The sequence below is a fragment of the Tachysurus vachellii genome, chromosome 13, assembly GCF_030014155.1.
Source record: "Tachysurus vachellii isolate PV-2020 chromosome 13, HZAU_Pvac_v1, whole genome shotgun sequence".
Classification (NCBI taxonomy): domain Eukaryota; kingdom Metazoa; phylum Chordata; class Actinopteri; order Siluriformes; family Bagridae; genus Tachysurus; species Tachysurus vachellii.
This window is the reverse complement of record NC_083472.1, coordinates 11045689-11067173: the sequence shown is the minus strand read 5'-3', so window position 1 is coordinate 11067173 and position 21485 is coordinate 11045689. Positions and strand designations below refer to the sequence as shown.

At 38.9% G+C, this 21485-nt stretch overlaps 1 protein-coding gene across 2 annotated transcripts in view; it reads left to right on the top strand.

Annotated features, from left to right (window-relative positions):
- The window catches only part of pigg (phosphatidylinositol glycan anchor biosynthesis class G), a 123787-nt gene that overhangs the window by 17453 nt on the left and 84849 nt on the right, over positions 1-21485 (top strand). For both annotated transcript variants that reach the window (XM_060884711.1, XM_060884710.1), the window contains exons 3-4: positions 11095-11304; positions 13969-14157. In XM_060884711.1, coding sequence (XP_060740694.1) covers positions 11095-11304; positions 13969-14157 — 399 coding nt within the window. The remainder of the gene's footprint in view (positions 1-11094; positions 11305-13968; positions 14158-21485) is intronic.

Below are 21485 nucleotides of genomic sequence, written 5' to 3'. Positions count from 1 at the left end.
TGTTCGTGAGGGCCCGAATGATTCGGTAACTTTTCCCAGACTGCAGGAGGGTAATGAGTGTGAGGGGTGTGTGGGGTCATACACAATTCTATTGGCCTTGTGGATGCAGCGTATTATGTAAATGTCCATGATAGGGGAAGAGAGACTCCAATGATCTTCTCAGCTGTCCTCACTATCTGCTGCAGGGTCTTGCGATCCAAGATGGTACAGTTCCCAAACCAGACAGTGATGCGGCTGCTCAGAATGCTCTTAATGGTCCATCTGTAGAACGTGGTCAGAATACGGGGAAGGGAGAGGGGCTTTTCTCAACCTTTGTAAAATGTAGAGACGCTGCTGGGCTTTCTTGGTGATGGAGCTGGTGTTGAGTGAGCAGGTGAAGTTCTCTGCTAGATGAACACCAAGAAATTTGGTGCACTTGACGATCTCTACAGATGATCCGTGGATGTTCAGCAGAGAGTGGTCAGGCAGTTAGCTGTTGCACCTCCTCTCTGTATGCTGACTCGTCCTTCTTGCTGATGAGACCCACTATGATCGTGTCATCGGCGAACTTGATGATATGGTTCGATCTGTGCGTTGCTACACAGTTGTGAGTCAGCAAGGTGAACAGCAGTGGGCTGAGCCTAAATGGCTGTGCACTTCACCAGACCTGCCGATTGCCATTCTTTTTGTAAGACACTTGATGTGATCCTATGGTATCCTGGTCTGTGGAAAGTCATTTTCATTTTGTTGTCTGCAGTGTTAGCAGCTTGACCTTATGTTATGAACCACTGTCTTTGAAATTTTAAGCATCGAAGCAACCTGGCACTCACTGTATCCCTCTTCCAGTAAAGCCAGAATTGAACCTTTTCCTCTTTTAAAACCTTTCTTTTCAACTTTTTCCGTATGTTCAATAGATATTATTTAACTCAAGTTACTTTTGAGGTACTTCTAGCATTGTTTTTGGCATTCCTTTTGGAAGAGGATTGTAATGATGACAGTGGTGGTTTTTATACTTTCATCATTCATTCATTCATTCATTCATCTTCTACCGCTTATCCGAACTACCTCGGGTCACGGGGAGCCTGTGCCTATCTCAGGCGTCATCGGGCATCAAGGCAGGATACACCCTGGACGGAGTGCCAACCCATCACAGGGCACACACACACACTCTCATTCACTCACGCAATCACACACTACGGACAATTTTCCAGAGATGCCAATCAACCTACCATGCATGTCTTTGTACCGGGGGAGGAAACCGGAGTACCCGGAGGAAACCGGAGTACCCGGAGGAAACCCTCGAGGCACGTGGAGAACATGCAAACTCCACACACACAAGGCGGAGACGGGAATCGAACCCCCAACCCTGGAGGTGTGAGGCAAACATGCTAACCACTAAGCCACCGAGCCCCCCACGGTTTTTATACTTTTCCTTGTTAAATAAGATGATCACAGAATCAGTACTTCATGAGGTGTGCTTATGTTGGAATTCAACAAACACTGGTATGGAATGGCTGACATCATGTAGATGTGCTGATTTAAGCAGAATTTGGACGTTTCTCTTAATAGCTCTAGGTGTGAAGGTCAGGTGTCCACAAACCTTCGGTCAAACAGTGTATGTGCACTACAGTTTCTACCTAAATTGATTCCCCCAAACTGATAACATCAAAAGTGTTAACCTTCCACCCCCATACACTCAAAATCTGCTACATAAAGCATTATCCTAACTGCAATTTCAAATGCAAATCCTTTTTATTCAAAAATACTTAAAAAATTGTTTTTATGTTTAAAACCCAAAACTGTCGCAACCCGAAATTGTCGCCTGATGAGGTTCAGCTGTGTTTTGTTGATTGCTATCAGCAAGGGCTCTTTGCTCACTGCCTCTGAACAACTTGGTGTTTTGGGGGTGTGTAATTGCTGGCTAGAAAAATTAATTTCACTCTTTTGAAACTGTGTGTCTTCTTTTTCTTCTGTGTGTGTGTGGGGGGTGGGGGGGGGGGATTGGGTCAGTATTTTAGATTTCAGATTTAGTCTTAAAAGGTGGATAATAAAGTGTATGCATTTAATAGTTTTTTTGTCCAAAGATGGAAATTTGATTAGATTTTCTTTATATCATTTCAGGGTATTTTTCCTCAACCTCTCACTCAAGGATGCCAATAATTCAGCATTTGACCTTATAGACTTTGGTAGCATTATGTGTATTTACTTATAATTGTATTTGTATTCATGGAAAAAATTGAACAAGTACCAAATTTTAAATGTCAAACACAAAAAAAACCCACAAACCTGCACTGAAATGAATTGGCAATATTTTATGAGAATCGCTCATGCAGTAGAGCAAATGGAAATCGAGTTCTGTTTCTGTTTGCCTTTAATCAGTCCAATCTGTTCCCTTGTGTGTGTATTTTGGCTTTGGTGTGTGTCTGTGTTTATGTATTTTGTTAAGGACTGTTCTGCTGCTTTAAATGATAAAATAATTGGAAGTGTACTGCTTATTAATGAAGAGACTTTTGTTTTTCCTTCCATACACATGAGAAATGAATTGTTAAAGAAGCTGTCAATAAAGCGAGTGCAGCAGTTTTTTAAAAATGTCTAAAGATGTGAATGAGAGCTGAATATATATCTAAAAACGTGAGTTTTAATTAATGCTATCCCTCATTGACAGTTCTAAGCATGCTTATTATTATTATTATTATTATTATTATTATTATTATTATTATTATTATTATGTAATTGATTTAAGTTACTCATCAGAAAAGAAAGTTTTGTAGTAGACAGTGTACAATGAATAATCATGAGGGTTCAAGACCAGATGTGGTCATGTGGTCCACTGAGTGGAGAAGCTCCTGGATGTGAACTGACCAAAAGTCAAGGACCTCTAGACCATCAGGACAGTGAAAATTTCTGCTGACACCAAACATCCAAACAACCACTTACGTTAACATCAAAAGTGTTAACCTTCCACCCCCATACACTCAAAATCTGCTACATAAAGCATTATCGTAAGTGCAATTTCAAATGCAAATCCTTTTTATTCAAAAATACTTAAAAAATTGTTTTTATGTTTAAAACCCAAAACTGTCGCAACCCGAAATTGTCGCCTGATGAAGTTCAGCTGTGTTTTGTTGATTGCTATCAGCAAGGGCTCTTTGCTCACTGCCTCTGAACAACTTGGTGTTTTGGGGGTGTTTAATTGCTGGCTAGAAAAATTAATTTCACTCTTTTGAAACTGTGTGTCTTCTTTTTCTTCTGTGTGTGTGTGTGGGGGGGGGGTGTCAGTATTTTAGATTTCAGATTTAGTCTTAAAAGGTGGATAATAAAGTGTATGCATTTAATAGTTTTTTTGTCCAAAACAGTTCTAAGCATGCTCATTATTATTATTATTATTATTATTATTATTATTATTATTATTATTATTATTATATAATTGATTTAAGTTACTCATCAGAAAAGAAAGTTTTGTAGTAGACAGTGTACAATGAATAATCATGAGGGTTCAAGATCAGATGTGGTCATGTGGTCCACTGAGTGGAGAAGCTCCTGGATGTGAACTGACCAAAAGTCAAGGACCTCTAGACCATCAGGACAGTGAAAATTTCTGCTGACACCAAACACCAAACGTTTTACACTTATGTCATTTGGAAGACGCTCTTATCCAGAGCTTTTGAAGTGCTTTTGAAGTCTCCATTACTAAATATGTTGATACTGTTTTACTACCATCAGTCTAAAACTTTGTTGGGAGATAATATAACGAATTCTTTTTTTTACTATAATTACTATTTTTTTTAAAAGAAGTGCTTTCTTGTACCACCTTTAGCTTTGTAAAGCTGCCATCACAGAGATGCTACAGGTCCATCATATCCAGGTCCATCAACTACACACCAACTTTACAGTTCAGCCTCTGCAGTCCATAGCAGCTTTTACTGAACTGCGTCAATATATTCTGCCCAGGAATTGTGAGGAAATCAAACAAGAAACACAAAAGACATGGTGTCAGTGTCATCGTTTGTGTCTTTTGCACGGTATCACTGTCTAATCTGCTGCAATGTTTTTTTTTTTCATGTTGCTCTGTATATTTTGGGTATTGTTGCACACTGGCACCGATTTCTGCAAACTCAAAGGCAATCTGACCAAACCATAGTTTTTTTTGACCAGACTGTTAAATAAATTATTTATTTATTTGTAGTTACCTTGTAAACTACACAGTTTTACACTGCTCATACTTTGCCCAGGTTAACAGTTAATCCTGGATATTCATAATCTTCTATTTAAAGCCCTATTCGGACGGGATTAGTTTTACGTGGGGACGTGGAGTAATGCAATTTTACCTCAGGACGTCTGTAATATTAATTGGCCAATTCGCACGGGACAAGACATCTCAGTAAAACTAGCAGAAGTGGGAGGGGTAACTCGCTTTACGCACCACAGTAACCTCCTTGTCGTCATGTGCGTATGACATTGCTTCCTGTTATTACGTGCACAAACAGACAACATGGCACCTCCATGCTTGCAAAACGCGCCAAAAACTACTTTTAAACAGGAAATGACGGAATTTTACCGTACATATTTACAGCGGGTCTATTCGGACGGGATTAGTATTACCTTAGGTACTTTTTCCAGACCTTTTTACAGGTAAAAGGTAGAAGGTAAAAGTCGCCGTAATCTTTAGTGACTTAAGCCCTATTCGGACGGGATTAGTTTTATGTGGGGATGTGGGGGTAAAGTAATTATTACCAGAGCTTCTCTGTGATTTTAGTCCCGTCCGAATGTGCCATCTCGGTAATCATTACGGACAATGTCAATAAAGATTTTTACCTTCTCTAAAAAGGTCCGGAAAAATTACCTCAGGTAATGCTAATCCCGCCTGAATAGACTGTAAATATGTACGGTAAAATTCCGTCATTTCCTGTATAAAAGTAGGTTTTCCTATGATATGAGGCATGTGCTGATCAATTTCTGATTAGGAATCTGTTGCTAAGCATCTAACCATATAGTTCTAACACTGAACACTCACCAAAATACTGTATAGTACAGCACAAAGCTGTCACATAACTCCTCTGCTTGGGAAAATTTAGTTAACCTTGTAGTTAAGTAAGTAAATATTCTAGCCAGGCTTGACTATCATTTTTAACATACACATTCTCTCTCTCTCTCTCTCTCTCTATTATGCTCTCGTCTTTCCCTCTTTTTTCTGCCACTTAGAACAGACAATTATATATTTCAGCACAGGTCTATGATCCTTACTTCCCACAACTCCATCCTCAATTTGCAAGCCGGTGCTCTACCACACCTCGCTCCCACAAACACGCTATGCTGACTTAACCTGTATTAATTATTAACTGTGTTAATCTAGCTAACTGTTTTGTCATACATTACTGCATTATGTCAGCCTGGTCAGTGAGGTTGCCAGGTAAATTAAACCACCCCAAGTAGCACTTCGCTGTGTAGTCTACCCATGAATCACAGCTTAGTAGTTAGTATGTTGGCAAAAGTGATAACCATATTATTATTATTATTATTATTATTATTATTATTATTATTATTATTATTATTATTATTATTATTATTATTATTATGTGAAGAAGGAGAAGAAGAATCAAGATCATTTTCAAGATTTCCTTTCTTTGTTTAAAATATTTAAAAAAATTCTATAACGTTCTATTTATTGTCATAATCATAATTTATTTCCCACTGTGTTTCACGTTTAGCTGAAAATACGAAGAGTAGCTGTTTAAGTTACATCATGCAGTATATCTTATGCAGAGCAGTATCACTGATTGTGATATTTGTACACAAAGGAATTGACGAACACACAGCAGTGAAATTAGCCGTGTAGCCGAAATTATCCGAAATCAGAGAAACTCACACACACTCTTTTTCCAGGGTCTACTTTTCACTCAAGTCACTTTATACACACTGGTCATCTGCGCCCACTATTAAAGTTTTAAACATCTCTCAGAATTGTTGCTGGCACTGAGCTAAGTAAAATGCCAATAATAATAAAATAGGTCCATTTGTGTGTCATCCATAAACAAACAATACACTAGCAGAATTTTATTTATTTATTTATTATTTGTTCAGAAACTACAAAAAGTGTCTAGTTTGGTTGGGACATGTGGAGGACATACAGTACGTGAGGCTTCTTGTGCATGAAAACCTGTATACTAATTCTTATTTAATGAGCACTGTTTTTAAATTCTTTCTCAAGGGGCGTCTCAGGACAATTAAAACTACTCTCAGAGAAGATTTTCTGGACGTCCTTATTCGAAGCGCAGCAGGATATATTCTGCAAGGATGAGTAAAAGACAGAGTATTAATTGTGCTGCGTTTTCCAGCTGAGCCCTGATTTGAGAAAATGGATATTTTAGTATTCATCCTTTTTTTTTTTTTTTTTTTTTTTTTTTTTTGGGACACAAAGTACAAACATTCCAAGAGAGCATAGATGAGGGGAAAGAGGTGCTTATTCACCTGTGGAAAATATTAGCCAATTTTAATATACTGTATATTTAATAAATAACATGAGGGGAATTACATTTCATGAGGTGCCCAAGGCAATACACACAAAGTATGGAGATTTTTTTTTTTTTTTTTTTTTTTTTTTTGGGGGGGGGATGGGTGTTAAAAAAAAAAACCCTCCCTATTAATTATGTTCTTGCAGTTGTGCCTGTATAATTTGTTAGGTTCCTGACGCAGGCCTGATTTAAAATGCCGTTCAGCTCTCAGGGACTCCATTTTGCACAAGAAAAAAATGTGCATTCTGTGTTTGATTCTCACATGTCCTAGAAACTGTTTTGCTGCTTGCCTTCTAACCATGCCAGTGGCATTCTGCTGGGTTCTGTGCACTCTCCTGTACAGTGATTACCATGCACACACACAAACAAAGGAAAGATCTAATTGCTTGTGTTTCAACTGTAAACACTACCGAGCCAGTTAATGAAAAAGCCCCGTGTTTACTCCAGAAGACGGGGTTACTCTGATACGTGAGGAATGACACAGCTTTAAGGCTGAAAATGTGTAAATAATACTCATACATTTTACTTGACATAGTTGCATGCAGTAGGTGGATGAGAGAAAAACCGGAGATGATGTGAGGGATCATGAACTTGAAAAATTCTCTCATATATATATATATATATATATATATATATATATATATATATATATATATATATATATATATATATATATATATATATATAAATATGCAATATTTTTTCTTTTTTTGAGAGTGAAGGGTGCTCCAGACGATAGTATGTGCATTTATATGAGTGTATAAGTGCAGCCTAGAAAGACAATGTGAGGTAAAAATTGGGAGCGCAGGCGGCTGGCTGTGACATGGTGAGGCTGAGGAGAAGAAATGCAGGGAGACAAATAGCAGGATGAATGCAGAGAAAAAGTGGAAAAGTGGCAGACTGCCGTTGACCCCGTCCTTGTTCTTGTTAGTTAGAACTTGTACTCCTCTCTCTGAGACACTAATTGGCTCAGGAGACAATCAGTGTAATGTTAAAGCCTTTCGTGTGTGCAGTCAGAATAAACACAGTTATTATGGTGTGAATCGAATGCAGGAATGGGTGAAGAACAAACTGCGTGGCTTTTATTATTTCTTTTTCAGAATTTTTAATTGTGCCGGAAGAAGTATTGCCTTTTGACATGCTGTTGGTGAATATATGGCATTCTTATTAACTAGCAGAATTAGGTTCCTTTTAAATTTTGCTAAAATTTCCATTTCAGTGTCATCTAAAGTATCTTGAAGTAATGTAAGGTCTCACACACACTTTCCTACTTGTTATTTTTGTTAATGCTGAATACACTGAAACTTTCATTATTTCAAAGCACCTTTCAAAAACTGATGGAAAAGCGAAGTTGCTCTAAAAGCAATATCTAAATGATACGGTTAATGAGGACGCGATCGACCAATGGGAGTGCAAGCATATAGAGAGTGCTTTAGGAAGACCATTTATATAGCCCTTCAATTCACTCAGACATTGTAATCTCCTTTGAGTTTAAAGGCATTTTTATTGAAAGCAAGCAGTTTTGACAGAAACAGAGCTCTTTCATCATTGTCATGTCTGCAAAGCTTTAGTCTTGAGAACAACCAGGTACACATTTGTATACTATTCATTTATTTTTTTTATGTTTACACAAACTGCTACTTAAGATTGGAAGTATTTTTTGTACCTGTATGATGTCTGCCTACCATAACAACACACAGTGATCTGTACACTCAAACATTCCACATACAGTATGTTAACACTAGTATTACTATGTGCATGGAAAAAAATAATTACTTTTAAACGTCTTTAACCATCATTCGGCATTGTTACCATGGTGACATGTTTAACCATGGCTGGGAACAGGCTTACACACAAGCTGATAAAGCTATATCACCTGAATGCTAACTCAACATAGGGACAACCTTCTGAAACGATAACGGCAGATTTAAATGCCTCTTTGTTTTGATTGGTTGGTTGTACATCGATCACAGTCATCCTCATTGACCGGAAGTAGTGAATTATGAGAATCAGTCTGAAAATATTTGAACCCGGGTCACTCAGCACCCTACTTTTTTATCCTCTCTACACGATTGACTGTTTCTTGTGATGCATCCGTGAAGTTCAAATTTCAAATTTGCAGACTGTAATTGTTCTCATTCCCAACACCCCCAACAAGGAGTCAAAGTACCATCAGGAGGATTAACAACTAGCCTCCAGGTGTAGCCAGCACAACCTTGAGCTCAACACTGTTAAAACCACATCGACTTCAAGAAACGCAAATCTTCCCCCCAATCCACTCATCCTTAATAACTCCTCAGTGAGCACTGTCACTGGGAAATACGATCACACGGGATCTCAAATGGCAGATGCATACATCATCCATCAACAAGGAAGCTCAGCAAAGGATGTGTCTTACGACATTTGGCATAGTTCCAGCTGCTCCAGGCTATAATAGTGCAATTCTGTACTGCCACTATAGAAAGCGTCCTTATGTCTGCCATCGTTATCTGGTTTGGTGCAGCCTCCACTAGAGGAAAGAGGAAGCTGCAGCACATCATCAAGAATGTTGAAGGAAAAAAGCAGAAAAAACCATGAATGATGTCTCGCACCCTCATAATTGCCTATTTCAAGAACTTGTCTGTGATTCCACTCTCTAATAACCAGAACGGCATGTCATTGAAGCAGCTTGTTTCCACTTGCAATTTTTGTTATTAGCCAGACTGACTAGGCAGCAGTCAGTAGTTAATGCTGACCTGCTTGTATTCCTGGTCCCTGCAATTGTATATTCCTTTTATATTATTATTAGTAGTAGTAGTAATAGTAGTAGTAGTAGCAGTAGTAGTAGTAGTTTTAAATTTAAAGGTGGTATCTTCAACCACAAATATTCTGTATAAGGTTATCCCAACAGAGGTAAAGACATCTCACCCAGAAAGCCAACTGATTTTCTATCAGTCTTACAGCGATAAAGTAATTAAAGGGGCTAGCCTCGCCCATGCATTTAACCTTAACACAGCATTTGTGCACGGGGGGAATGTCACGCTGGAACATGCTTGATACTGGATCATTAGTTCTAGTGAAGTGGAACCTAAAAGCTACAGCATAAAAATGACATACAAACAATTCAGTCAGGACCACTTGAGTCAAAATAAAGACAATTCTTTGACATATAGCGGTATGGCTCTGTTCTGAATTCCCCAATCCTTTTCATGAGCTCCATGAAAGCTAGTCAGGGAACAGCAGCAGCTTCGTGGGGGGACAATCCCCCATTTAACTGGGAAAGCAGCAAGACAAAATCCCCCATTTAGAACAGAGCCTGCATCAGTGACAACAGAATGACACTGATTAAGTTAAACACAAAGTTTCAAGGAGGAGCTAGGGGAGGAGGTGGGTTGCAGAAATACAGAGGAAACAGCCAAGCAGACAGACTGAAAAAAGCATTTAAATAGGGCGCCCTGTTTGAAAGGGACCAATAGCGCGCTTAGGAATCAGCTGATGGGCGGGGTTAGAAAATTGACATCAGCTGATAGCCGAACTTGACTATGTGGCCTGCCTGAACTGATGCTGAACGCTATATTTGTGTCTGGGGAACAGTTTGGGGAAGACACACATGTTGGGTCATGATCCGGCATCAACATACAATTTGTGCATCTCAGTCACAGGATTTAGCACTGTAATATCTGATTAACCACAAAAATAAAAGATAATAATAAATAAATAATAAAAAAGGTAAATTTATAATAAATACTGTATTATTACTAATTTTATTTTCTTATAATAATAATAATAATAATTATTATTATTATTATTATTATTATTATTATTATTATTATTATTTATTTTATTATTTTTGACATGTACGACCATAAAAACGTTGTCTGTCTTTATAACCATTCATAGCTTATAGCTGTAGCTTTTAGCCATCTTGCAGTTTGTTAAACATTCTAAAGTTCATGAAAAAAAAACATCAATCATTATTTGGAAATGCACTTACAGAGCAATTTATTAGGAACTCCTGTACTCCTATTCATACTTGCACTTATCTAATCAGCCAATTGTGTAGCAGCAGAGCAATGCATAAAATCATGCAGATACAAGCCAGCAGCTTTGGGTTGGAATAGTGGAAAATGTGATCTCATTCATTTTGACAGGGTGTGATTGCTGCTGTCAGACAGGCTGGTTTGTGTATTTCTATAACTGCTTCTATAATCTTCTGGGTTTTTCTAGAGTTTCGAGAGAAACAAAACAAAGGATGAAGTCACAGAGATCACAGTTTTTCAACATTCTGATGTTTCATGTGAACATGAAGCACTTGACTTGATTGACACGACTGCATGATTTAATGCATTGTGCTGCTCTCACATGATTGGCTGATTACATACTACATAAACTTATTTGTGTTCCTAATAAAGATCTGTATATTTAGGTTTTCTTAAAGCAGAATTTTCAAAGAAAAAAATCCCAATTTTGAGCAAATTTAAACCTGATTTTGTTTTTTTTTCTCTAGCTGCTAAATGTTTAGAGAAAAAAACTTTGCTGTCAAGCTCCGTTTAGTTTCATTGCTCTCTTGATGTTATCAGATAACAGTAATTTTGTCCCCTATACTTTTGCTGTTCTTGGCTAGGCTCTGACAACAGGCAGCATTCCCGGCTTCATCGACGTTGTAATGAACCTGAACTCCCAGGCTCTCTTAGAGGACAACCTTCTCTGGCAGGCCAAGAACTCTGGCAAAAGGATCATCTTCTACGGTGATGACACGTGGGTGCGGCTCTTCCCTAAGCATTTCTTAGAGTATGATGGCACAACGTCGTTCTTCGTCTCCGACTACACTGAGGTGAGGGATAACACGGGTTACTATGATACTGTTTGTGTTGGAGAGGACAAGGAACGAGGATTTCATTTCAGTTGTTCAAAGCATGTTGCTCTTTTTCACAGCAGAACAGCGTTAATCATTAAAAAAAAACAAGCGTAAGAAATTGAGCAATTACATATACCAGGGTCATGTCTTCTACTAGTGGGGAAAGTAAAAATAAAATAAAGTTAACAATAGAACATTATTGGACTTTTTTTTTTTTGATCATATTGATTCACCAGAAAATCTATAATATGTTATTTTATTTTACTTATTTATTTTAATTTTGTTATCCAATTCATATAGTGTTTATAAAGCGATTTGTATATTTATAGAATGCAACAAACAGAAAAGGTTTAAAGGTTTACAAGAAAACAGAAGGAGGAAGAACAGAAAAATGTGTGTTAAGAGAACAGCCATTTCCAGCTCAGCTTTAAAAGAAAAGATAGCTGTGGTTGAGGAAGTGTGTTCCAAAGTTTAAGTGTTTAGTATGATTTCAAACTCAGGGATTCAGGGAGCAGTTCAGGAAGATAAGATGGTCATGGAAAACGTATATGCATATGTCATTATGCAGGAGTTTGCGCTGGATCTGACTGGTAGATTTTGCAGTATAATATTTGTTGGAGAAACTAAGCAAAAGGTAGAAAACAATGCCTGTTTTTTCATCTCGTACCCCATGTATCTTAAAGACAAGAATATTTGGACAGTAATAATTTAGGGGTAATAAGTCATGACATTATCACACTGAGTTTGTTTGCTGCTGTCTGATTGTTTCTGGCTCAGACTCACTTGATCACTTGATTCTAACAAACCCAAGGGGCATTTGAATTCATCTTACATCATCAAAAATGCATGGAGAACACAATGCAATATATATATGTGTGTGTGTGTGTGTGTGTGTGTGTGTGTGTGTGTGTGTGTGTGTGTGTGTGTGTGTGTGTGTGTGTGTGTGTGTGTGTGTGTGTGTGTGTGTGTGTGTGTGTGTGTGTGTGTGTGTGTGTGTTTTGGGTTGGTGCTATGTAGTGCAGTAAGACATCTCACCTCTACATTTCCTGTTGTGCAGGTTAATTTACTTTCTGAACATGTAGACCAGAGTTGTGTTCATATTCAGGGAAATCATAACACCGTTCCAGTGTTACTGAAATCCATCACCTCCTACCAATAGTCTCGGGTTAAATACTACAGTGCACTTCCTGTGCTTTCACATTACCAATTTTTCATGAGAAGCATGCTCTGTTTAAAGCTAAACTGTCAGTATGAAAGTCCCCTAAAACTTTTTTTAGAAAAATTTTGAAAAATGGCATTTATCTATAATTAAATATCTTTAATGTTCTCTAATAAGGGAGCAAGATCAATATGATTATTTATATATATATATATATATATATATATATATATATATATATATATATATATATATATATATATATATTTTTTTTTTAAAGAAAGAGAATGGGACAGTTGACGGCTTTAGGAGCAGTAGATACGTAACCTGAAACCAAACCTGGAAAAAACCCACAAATTAAACATATATTCGATGATCATAAATGAACAATGCACAATTTATATAACAATTCATAATCGAATAGTTTTAAAATCAATATTAGTTTATAAAGGTAATATTAGGATCATGAGTTTAAGGATTAAACTCAGGAGTGGACAAATCCAAAAGCCGAGTGAAGCAGATTGCAAATCTAAGCTATTAGTTCTCAATCAAACAGTTACTTAGTACTTTAGTCATCCAACAAGCAGATAAAGAAAATTCTTCTTCCTGTTGACTTTGGTAAAATAAAACTTTTCACTCACTCACTCACTCATTTTCTACCGCTTATCCGAACTATTCTCGGGTCACGGGGAGCCTGTGCCTCTATCAGGCGTCTTTGGGCATCAAGGCAGGATACACCTGGACGGAGTGCCAACCCATCGCAGGGCACACACACACACTCTCATTTACTCACGCATTCACACACTACGGACAATTTTCCAGAGATGCCAATCAACCTACCATGCATGTCTTTGGACCGGAGGAGGAAACCGGAGTACCCGTAGGAAACCTCCGAGGCACGGGGAGAACATGCAAACTCCACACACACAAGGTGGAGGCGGGAATCAAACCCCCAACCCTGGAGGTGTGAGGCGAACGTGCTAACCACTAAGCCACCGTGCCCCCTAAAACTTTTCATTTTATGGTAAAAAAAAAAAAAAACAACAAAAAAAAACACAATGTACCCTTATATTGTTAATGCCTGTGATTCTTGCCAGTAGAATCAGGAATATTAAGGGACATAGAAACGGTGACTAATCTGACTAAGCCATGCGACTAAAACTCCTAACTTATACAGTAATTTCCTGAAAGATCAAAGGACACACCTCCTCAACACAGAATTCCTATTATTAAAAAGTAAAGAAGCTGTCCTCAACACCCAAGTCAGCATTTGATGCCATGTAAGCATTTCTGCTCACATAAGATAAAATATAACTACAGTGCTATTCACGTCCTTGCTTATTGTTCATTGTCTGTATTGATTTGAGTTAAATTATGTTCGTTGCCACTGTTTGGTCTCGTTAATTGGCAGGAAAAGATCATTGAACTTAACAAAGATAGCTAGCATTGTAGTCATTTTATTGTGTATGTGCGTGTCTCAGGTGGACAACAATGTGACCCGTCATTTGGACGGCACCCTTAAGAGAGACGACTGGGACGTGCTGATCCTGCATTATCTGGGCCTGGACCACATCGGACACATCAGCGGACCTCACAGTTCTCTAATCGGGCCCAAACTCCTCGAGATGGACGATGTGATAAAAAAAATCCACACCTCTGTTATCACAACGGTAAACACCCTTCTGCTCCTTATTCTATTCTTGTTGGTTTGTGACCGAGACATTACACTTTTATCCTGTTGCCGTGGATTCAGTAATCTACAGTAAAATATGTATCCCGCTATATGTCTGGTCACTGTCTGGTCAAATGCCTTTAAGTGTTTTTTCATTCTGCCGTTTACTTTTGAGCTCCAAACACCTACAAGAGTCAGTATTATATCATTCATATCACACGCCATACCTCCATGTTTTATGGAGTATCAGCATCTGCATTGTGTCAATAACCTCAGCTTTTTGATGAGTTTATCCGAAGTACACAGTGTGTGATTTTGCAGATATTTTATTTAATATTACCAAAATGCTACTCTGTTCTCTTGCATATTTAACCACGACTCACCAGCCTCAAAGCTTTCACTCACTTTCAAAGACAAGGTCAACGAAGGAGCTTCCATTCTTTGTTATTCCTTGATTTGTTTTGATGTTCTCACATTTCCGCCTTCTTCCTGTCCTTCCGTTTTTATTTTCTTCTTCTCAGAGCATTCTCTAGAGCTCTGCAGCCCTGGTTTGGTTTGGTGGCTTAAATATCAGATGAAGCATTGTGACCTAAATTCAGAAAGCTTTATTGATCACATCTTACTTTTGGGTTGACACCAAACCCTGGAACATATTTGTCTCGGTTTCTCTTTTTCTGCATCTGGTTTTGTGTCTGTCCCTTATGTTTGCACAGTTTATGCCTCCTTCACTAATCCCCTCAAAACTGAGTGAGTTTAGAAGAAGGAAAGTGAGCCATGAGGTAGGAGAAATCCAGACCAGCATAACTCCAGCATTGTGAGTTTGATTCTCAGCTCAGGTGTGAAGTTGGTGTTTGATTTTATTTAAGGCTTGGATCATGTTGGATGTACTGTATTGTGTTAATGTTACACATTTAAATTAAGTAAATTCAATGAACTTGTTTGTTCAGTGATATGCAAATACTTATTTTCAATAAAATGTACAATTTTTGTAGTCCAAAAATAAAAAAAAATGTACAGTTTTTGCATTCAATCTGTTGATGCATTCCCTGTATTTGCATTTGTAACATTTATTCAGAGCATTTATCTCATTCTCAGCTGATGAGTTGAGGGTTAAGGGTATTGCAAGAGCCTAGTAGTGACAGCTTGGCAGTCTTGGAATTAAACTCACATCCATTCAGTCACTACTGCAATGCTTTAACATTGATATACCACTGCCCCATGGTATAGGGATTATCAAGTGAGCATTCAGCTTCTTCAACGTTTGAGCCCAGAACACCTCCAGTAGGTTCAGCAGTAAGGGTTGGCATCCAAGGTCACACCATTCGATGCCTGTGACCTGGGATCTTTCCTCTTCATCCGCAGCCACTTTCTTCTCTTCTCATTGACTTTGGACAGGGCTTCGATGACTTGATGATGGGCCTGACCTTGTACTCCCATCTCTTTTGGGAAGCCTGATTGTTGACATGACTACAAATCTACTGCACTCTACCGCTACCTTGTTTGGCATGCAGAACTAGCTCCAAGTTATTAACCTTCTTGTGCTCACAGGTCCCATATTTAGCATCTACCCAGTTTACTGTCAGCTCTATAATGAACAGATAGTACAACCACAATACGAGGCACTTCTGCCTCAGAGTCAGTCCTCCTTCCAGTGCAGGATCTGGATGATTCTGTCTTTCCTGATAAATGCTAAAGTGATTTACAGGACACAGTGGTAGGTCCATTGTTAAATTGGCATATTTACAGAATTTACAGAGTATTTATAAAGGATCATAATTAATTTACAGACATATTGAAGAGTAGTTACTGACTTCTAATGTATTTTTATCCTTAGTGTTCTGTTACGACCGAGTCTAGGTCAGATCGTAACAGGTAAAAATTAAAACTCAGCATGAAAAGAGAAAAGGAACAAAAATACAAAACTGGCACGACAGTTTCACTTCTTGTTCAGTTTTCTCTTAGAGGGAGTTTTATTTATTATTTTGGCCTTTCCGACTTCTGAAGCCGTAACCACCTAACTCAAGTACCACTCAGTTAACCTGATCCAAAGAAAAGAAAAGAAAATCCTTCCCTCGCTCCCTATCTAGCCATAAACAATAATAAACCGTATAACGAAACTGGCACCAACTTCCTACAAACCACCGAACAAGGTGTATTTACAATATCTACATATAACAATATTTACAAAACTACATGGAAAAACATACAAGGAGGCAGAAAACACAAAATGACTAAGTCAACCCAAAATTTCGACAATTCACAGTGCTTTGCACAACGGGGTAACACGGCACGCAAGCCACAGCATACAACATGCAACACAGCATTCAAAAACAGCTTTTTCTCTCTCTCTTTCACTCTTGCTGACGTGGTTTAAATGTCCACCTGCAATCCCCGTCCAGCCAATAGCACGACGAAGAGGCGGGGCATCGTGTGTCATGTGATGATCGTCCAATGACGTACAGGCGGATATATGACGTAATTGGAGGAGCTGAAAGGAGAAACAGACACTGAAAAACACCTAGCCACCAGTGACGCTCACAAAAATAATAAGCAACATTCAAAAAACACGCTAAGGCGTAACAGTTCCCTGATGCAAACTGAAGCCTGGCCACTAATGAGCTTGCTTACTCTGAGACAAGCCACTACAGCTAACACAGATAAATGGACCTGTCACCATTGTCCAGAATATCTGTCTAGAACAGGGCTGTCAAACATGTGGCCTGCAGCTGAGGACCAGCTGATAAAGTTATATTCTGGCCAACCAAATTTATAATAAAAGTTTTTACTTAAAATTGGCCTAATTGTAAGGTTACCTTTAAAACCCCAAAACTAAACATGTGCGTGCCCATGTGTGTTCCTGTGTTTGTGTGTATTCCAGTGTGAGTGTGCCTGTGTGTGTTTCTGCCTGTGTGCGTGTATAGATGCAACTGTATGTTGAGGGGACAACTAAGTGTTCCAGGAATTAAGTTAGTGATACTCTCTCTCTCTCTCTCTCTCTCTCTCTCTCTCTCTCTCTCTCTCTCTCTCTCTCTCTCTCTCTCTCTCTCTCTCCATCTAGAAACATTAGAGCATTAGCTGTGAGAATATTATTAAGGCTTCCTCTTGATCTACAGGCTTGTTTGATGTTGCACAGATGAGAGGTATAATTACTCAATTCTTCATAGCCACAAAAAAGGAATGTCCTCATTTACCATATCTGTATAGAAGGCAAGGAAGTGAACAGGGCAGAACCTATTTGTGTTCAGGTTCACAGCTTCCTTCCTTACCTAATCCATTTAAGGAACAGAAAATTCAGACATTTCTGATAGCTTTTTCCTGAAAGACAAATAGTGGTTGCAGTGAAAACACTGACAAGCTTTGTCTTCTTCCCCTGTGGCTGTTAGGGCCTTTTTACACCTGGTCACTTCATGTGTTTTCTCTGATCCGATAGCTACAGTATCTGATTTGTTAAAACTGTTCCATTTACATTAGGCCTCATAAAGGCGTCTTGGCGAATCGGATATCAATCCGATCTTTCCACTCCCGCCCAAAATGCAAATATATTTTACCTCATTTCCGGGGTAATTGAAATGGAACCCACTTTGGTGTATGCGGTTGCTACAAAAAACAGCATTTACTGTTTGCTGCATTTTCGCTGGTGGCAGCAGTGCATTTTAAGACCCAATAAGACACCTGGGTGAAAGATCGGAGCCAGCACTGGTGGGAAAACATATTTGTTTCTGGCGCGATACATGACTCGCGAGTCACCTGCGAGTGATGTACTTCCGTTTAGGAGGAGTATAGTGCTGACGTACGTGGCTTGAACAACCACATGCATTTACACCTGCCAGTTTCATCTGAAATGCATCCCAGACCACCTCCTGAAGTGGTTTGAGCGATCGGATTTATATCCGTCTCGAAACCGTTTCGGAGGGCATTTACACCTGGTCTTTTTACGATCAGATAGCTATCGGATCAGAGAAAACACATGAAGTGACCAGGTGTAAAAACCCCCTTAGTCATCTCAGTCACCTGCTGACATGATGGTTTGCAGCGTCCTTTTTTGTTTCAACAAGAAAAAGAAAAACCTCCTCCCTTGTGCTTTTTATTAGTCAACTAAACCAACTAAAGCTCTTCCATTTGTCTCATATACTTCTTGGATGCATGACCCACAATAATGCTGGAATAGCTACTTGTTACTTGTTCACCAACCCTGCCATCTTCAGTGTATTGGCCAGAGATGCATTCAGACAACTTGTCAGATAAATTTAATACCATTCCCTTTGGGTGGTATTATACCATTTCCTGGGCACTAGTCCAGGTTAGGATCCTGAGCTCCACTTATTGTCAGGACAAGACTTTGCATGTTTCCATGTCTATGTCCATTTAGGTTTCCTCTGGGCACACTGGTCTCCTCTCAGCTCCTGTAAGCAAGCATACTAAGTGGCGGATCTTATTTATTGTCATGAATAAGTGATTCATAAATCATCTGATCTGCTATCTACAATGTTGAGTAGCATTGAGGTATAAACCCGGACCCTTTTAAATGGTGTAGATATAAAAATCCCATTATAATCTTTGGGTCCTGTCTGTTGTCAGAAGAAACAAACTGTAAAATATTCTTATGAATTGAACCAGCTGAGATAATGTGAGTTAAACTGAATTGAATCGATTTAGCTGGTAAGCTCACATTTCAATTTACATCAACTTTTAATTCACCTCATTGTCACCTTACTTTGCTGAGCTGAATTTCTCTGGAGTGCATTTTTGTTTCTTTTTAGATTTAAGAGTTATTGTGAACTCTCTCAAAGCCGTTGCTACAAGCCTCTGTACGTCAGTCTAGCTTTAAAGAAGCAAGGCATTCATCCTTGCCTTCAGGGCTGTAGATTTTCTGTTTTGGGAAATTCACCACAAGGCATATATGGTTTGTTTGAGCAAGGAGAACTCTGATGTAGTCTGATGTGTGTGCATTTGGTCACCAGTTCAGATGGTTTACTCTTAAAAGGAGTCTAGTTTGCTGTGGAAAAAGAGAAACTTCTCCCCTCGGAATGCTCTGAAGTCAGAGTCTGCTGGAGGGACCAGGAGGGACCTGGGTAAAGCAGGTGGAGCAGCTTAATGATGAGATGAGAATTTCGAGCAGCACTTGCCACTAACAAGCCTGAGAAGATGTTTGGAACTTTGGCATTAGCAAACACGGTCTGTTGGAAGAGAAATCAGGAATATGCAAACAGGACATCTTGTTGTTTTGGCTGCTCGAGTAGATAAATTGGGACTGCTGCTCAAAAGTTGGATAATGTTGGAATTGTCCTGAATATTTGTGCAGTTACTTAGTGACTTACAGAAGCGCTTTATATTCATTCTTGTTTGAAGACAGACAGTGACTCGGCTGCTCAAATGCATTCACTCCGCCACTTGGGTGCCATGATGAAGACTCTTGATGCAGGTCTTCATTGGTGGTCAAGTCGGAAGTCAAGTTGTCCCAGTTGCTTGGATGGAATGTGGTACAAAGCAGGGTTTAATATACTCACCTTTACTTAAGTCTCTCTTAAGGATAATACAGAATTATGCTTAATACTGAATAATGGCTAATCACAGCAGCGACACTATTCAGTATAACCGCATGATCGTCGGTCCGATCTTGCTTATATAGAACAGTTCTATGAACAAGGAATTAATATAGAGTGACATTTTGGACACAACATGGCAAAATGTTGATTTTTTTTTCTATAGCATGTCGGCTATCTAGCTCACATTCCAGGAAAACTGGTGTCCCTTCTTTCTTATCATCTTCTGAGGAGAATTTATTTCTGAAAAGAAGCATTTTCCATGATGTCGTAAACAATACTGTGGTAACACTTTTGAACCTGGAAGTGGAATTTTATGTGAAGTTCTTCTAAATAGAAGCGCTCTTGGAACACTGTTACAGTAAATGTAGTGGAGTAGAACTAACTGTTGTATAAAAAAAACTCAGAACCGATCTGAGCTTGCACGAAGATCTGGGCTGCTGTGATGCAGTGTGTGTTCTCTCCTGAAAACGTGGAGCTGTTAAACCTGCAAAGCTAATGTGATTTTTTTCATCCCTTCTGCTCGCTCTCTCTCTCTCTCTCTCTCTTTTTCTCTCTCTGTCTTCCATTTATCCACATCTACGGTGTCTTTCTTTTGCTCCTCGTCCCTTTCTTTTTCTCAGAACTTTACTTCTTACCTTTTGATCATTTGAGCATCTCTCCTGTTATTCTCTCACTTTCTTTGCTGCCTTTTCTTTTTTTTTCCCCGCCACAAAAACACACAATCACTCGCGCACCATCAATAGCCTCTTCAGTCACTTTAAGACCATGCAGCAGCAGGATCTGCGTCATCCGTTGGTGTGGGTTTGATTTTGTTGTTGTGTTTTTTTTTTTGTTCTGCCCTCAATTATTTTTAGCCCTGTCTTTTTTTGTGTGTTGATGTGGATGGTATTCTTGTGGATTTCTTTTACTCTTTTTTTTTTCATTAAATGGCAAAATCAAATGTTGAATCCTCTCCTCTTCTCTGCCCCAAATCTCTATCACAGTCCCTGCAAATCCCTCGAACGGAACTAGGGAAGATATATGTAGGAGCAGAAAAGTGTCCCAGCATGCACTGTGCGTTCAATTCTCTTTCTTACTGACTGCGCAGGAAAGGGTTAGAAATGAATTACCTGCAAACTGTGCACAGGCAGGACAAGTTTTGTGGAAAAGACACACACACACACACACACACACACACACACACACACACACACACACACACACACACACACACACACACACAATTGCTGGTTGAATCCCAGCACGTTGCAGTTAATATTCTTACTGTTAGTAAGAGAATCTAACATTTTAGTTCCTAGCTTCTTGTCCTACTGAATGTACATAGTCTCCAGCATATAGTGAGATCTTCTATGCACAAAATAAGGCAGTCCCTTGTCCCTTGCTTGCAGTAATGTCATCAATCCTGAAAGCCACTGACATCATAACTGCTTTTAGGATCATCTTCTAATTTGATTAAACAGCAAGACGTCACTGCTTATTTATTACCTTCCTGCTGTTTCATATTTTAAGGGAGTGTTTCTTGTTGCATGACTCCTCCTGTCTAAAAGAGATCCCCAGTACGAGCTTCCCAAGCTCAGGTATCAAGCCTATTCTGTATTGTTCTACAGTAAATCCAGTATGTATCTACATTTCAAACAGAAAAAAATGGCTTCAGGAAGGAATTTCCTGGTTCCTCTCAAGGGGTCTTCCTTATACCATTTTAGGGAATCTTTTCTTGCCAAGTCACCGTTGAAGCAGGCTTGCTCATTAGAGATAGATGTTAGGGATAAATAGAAATGTC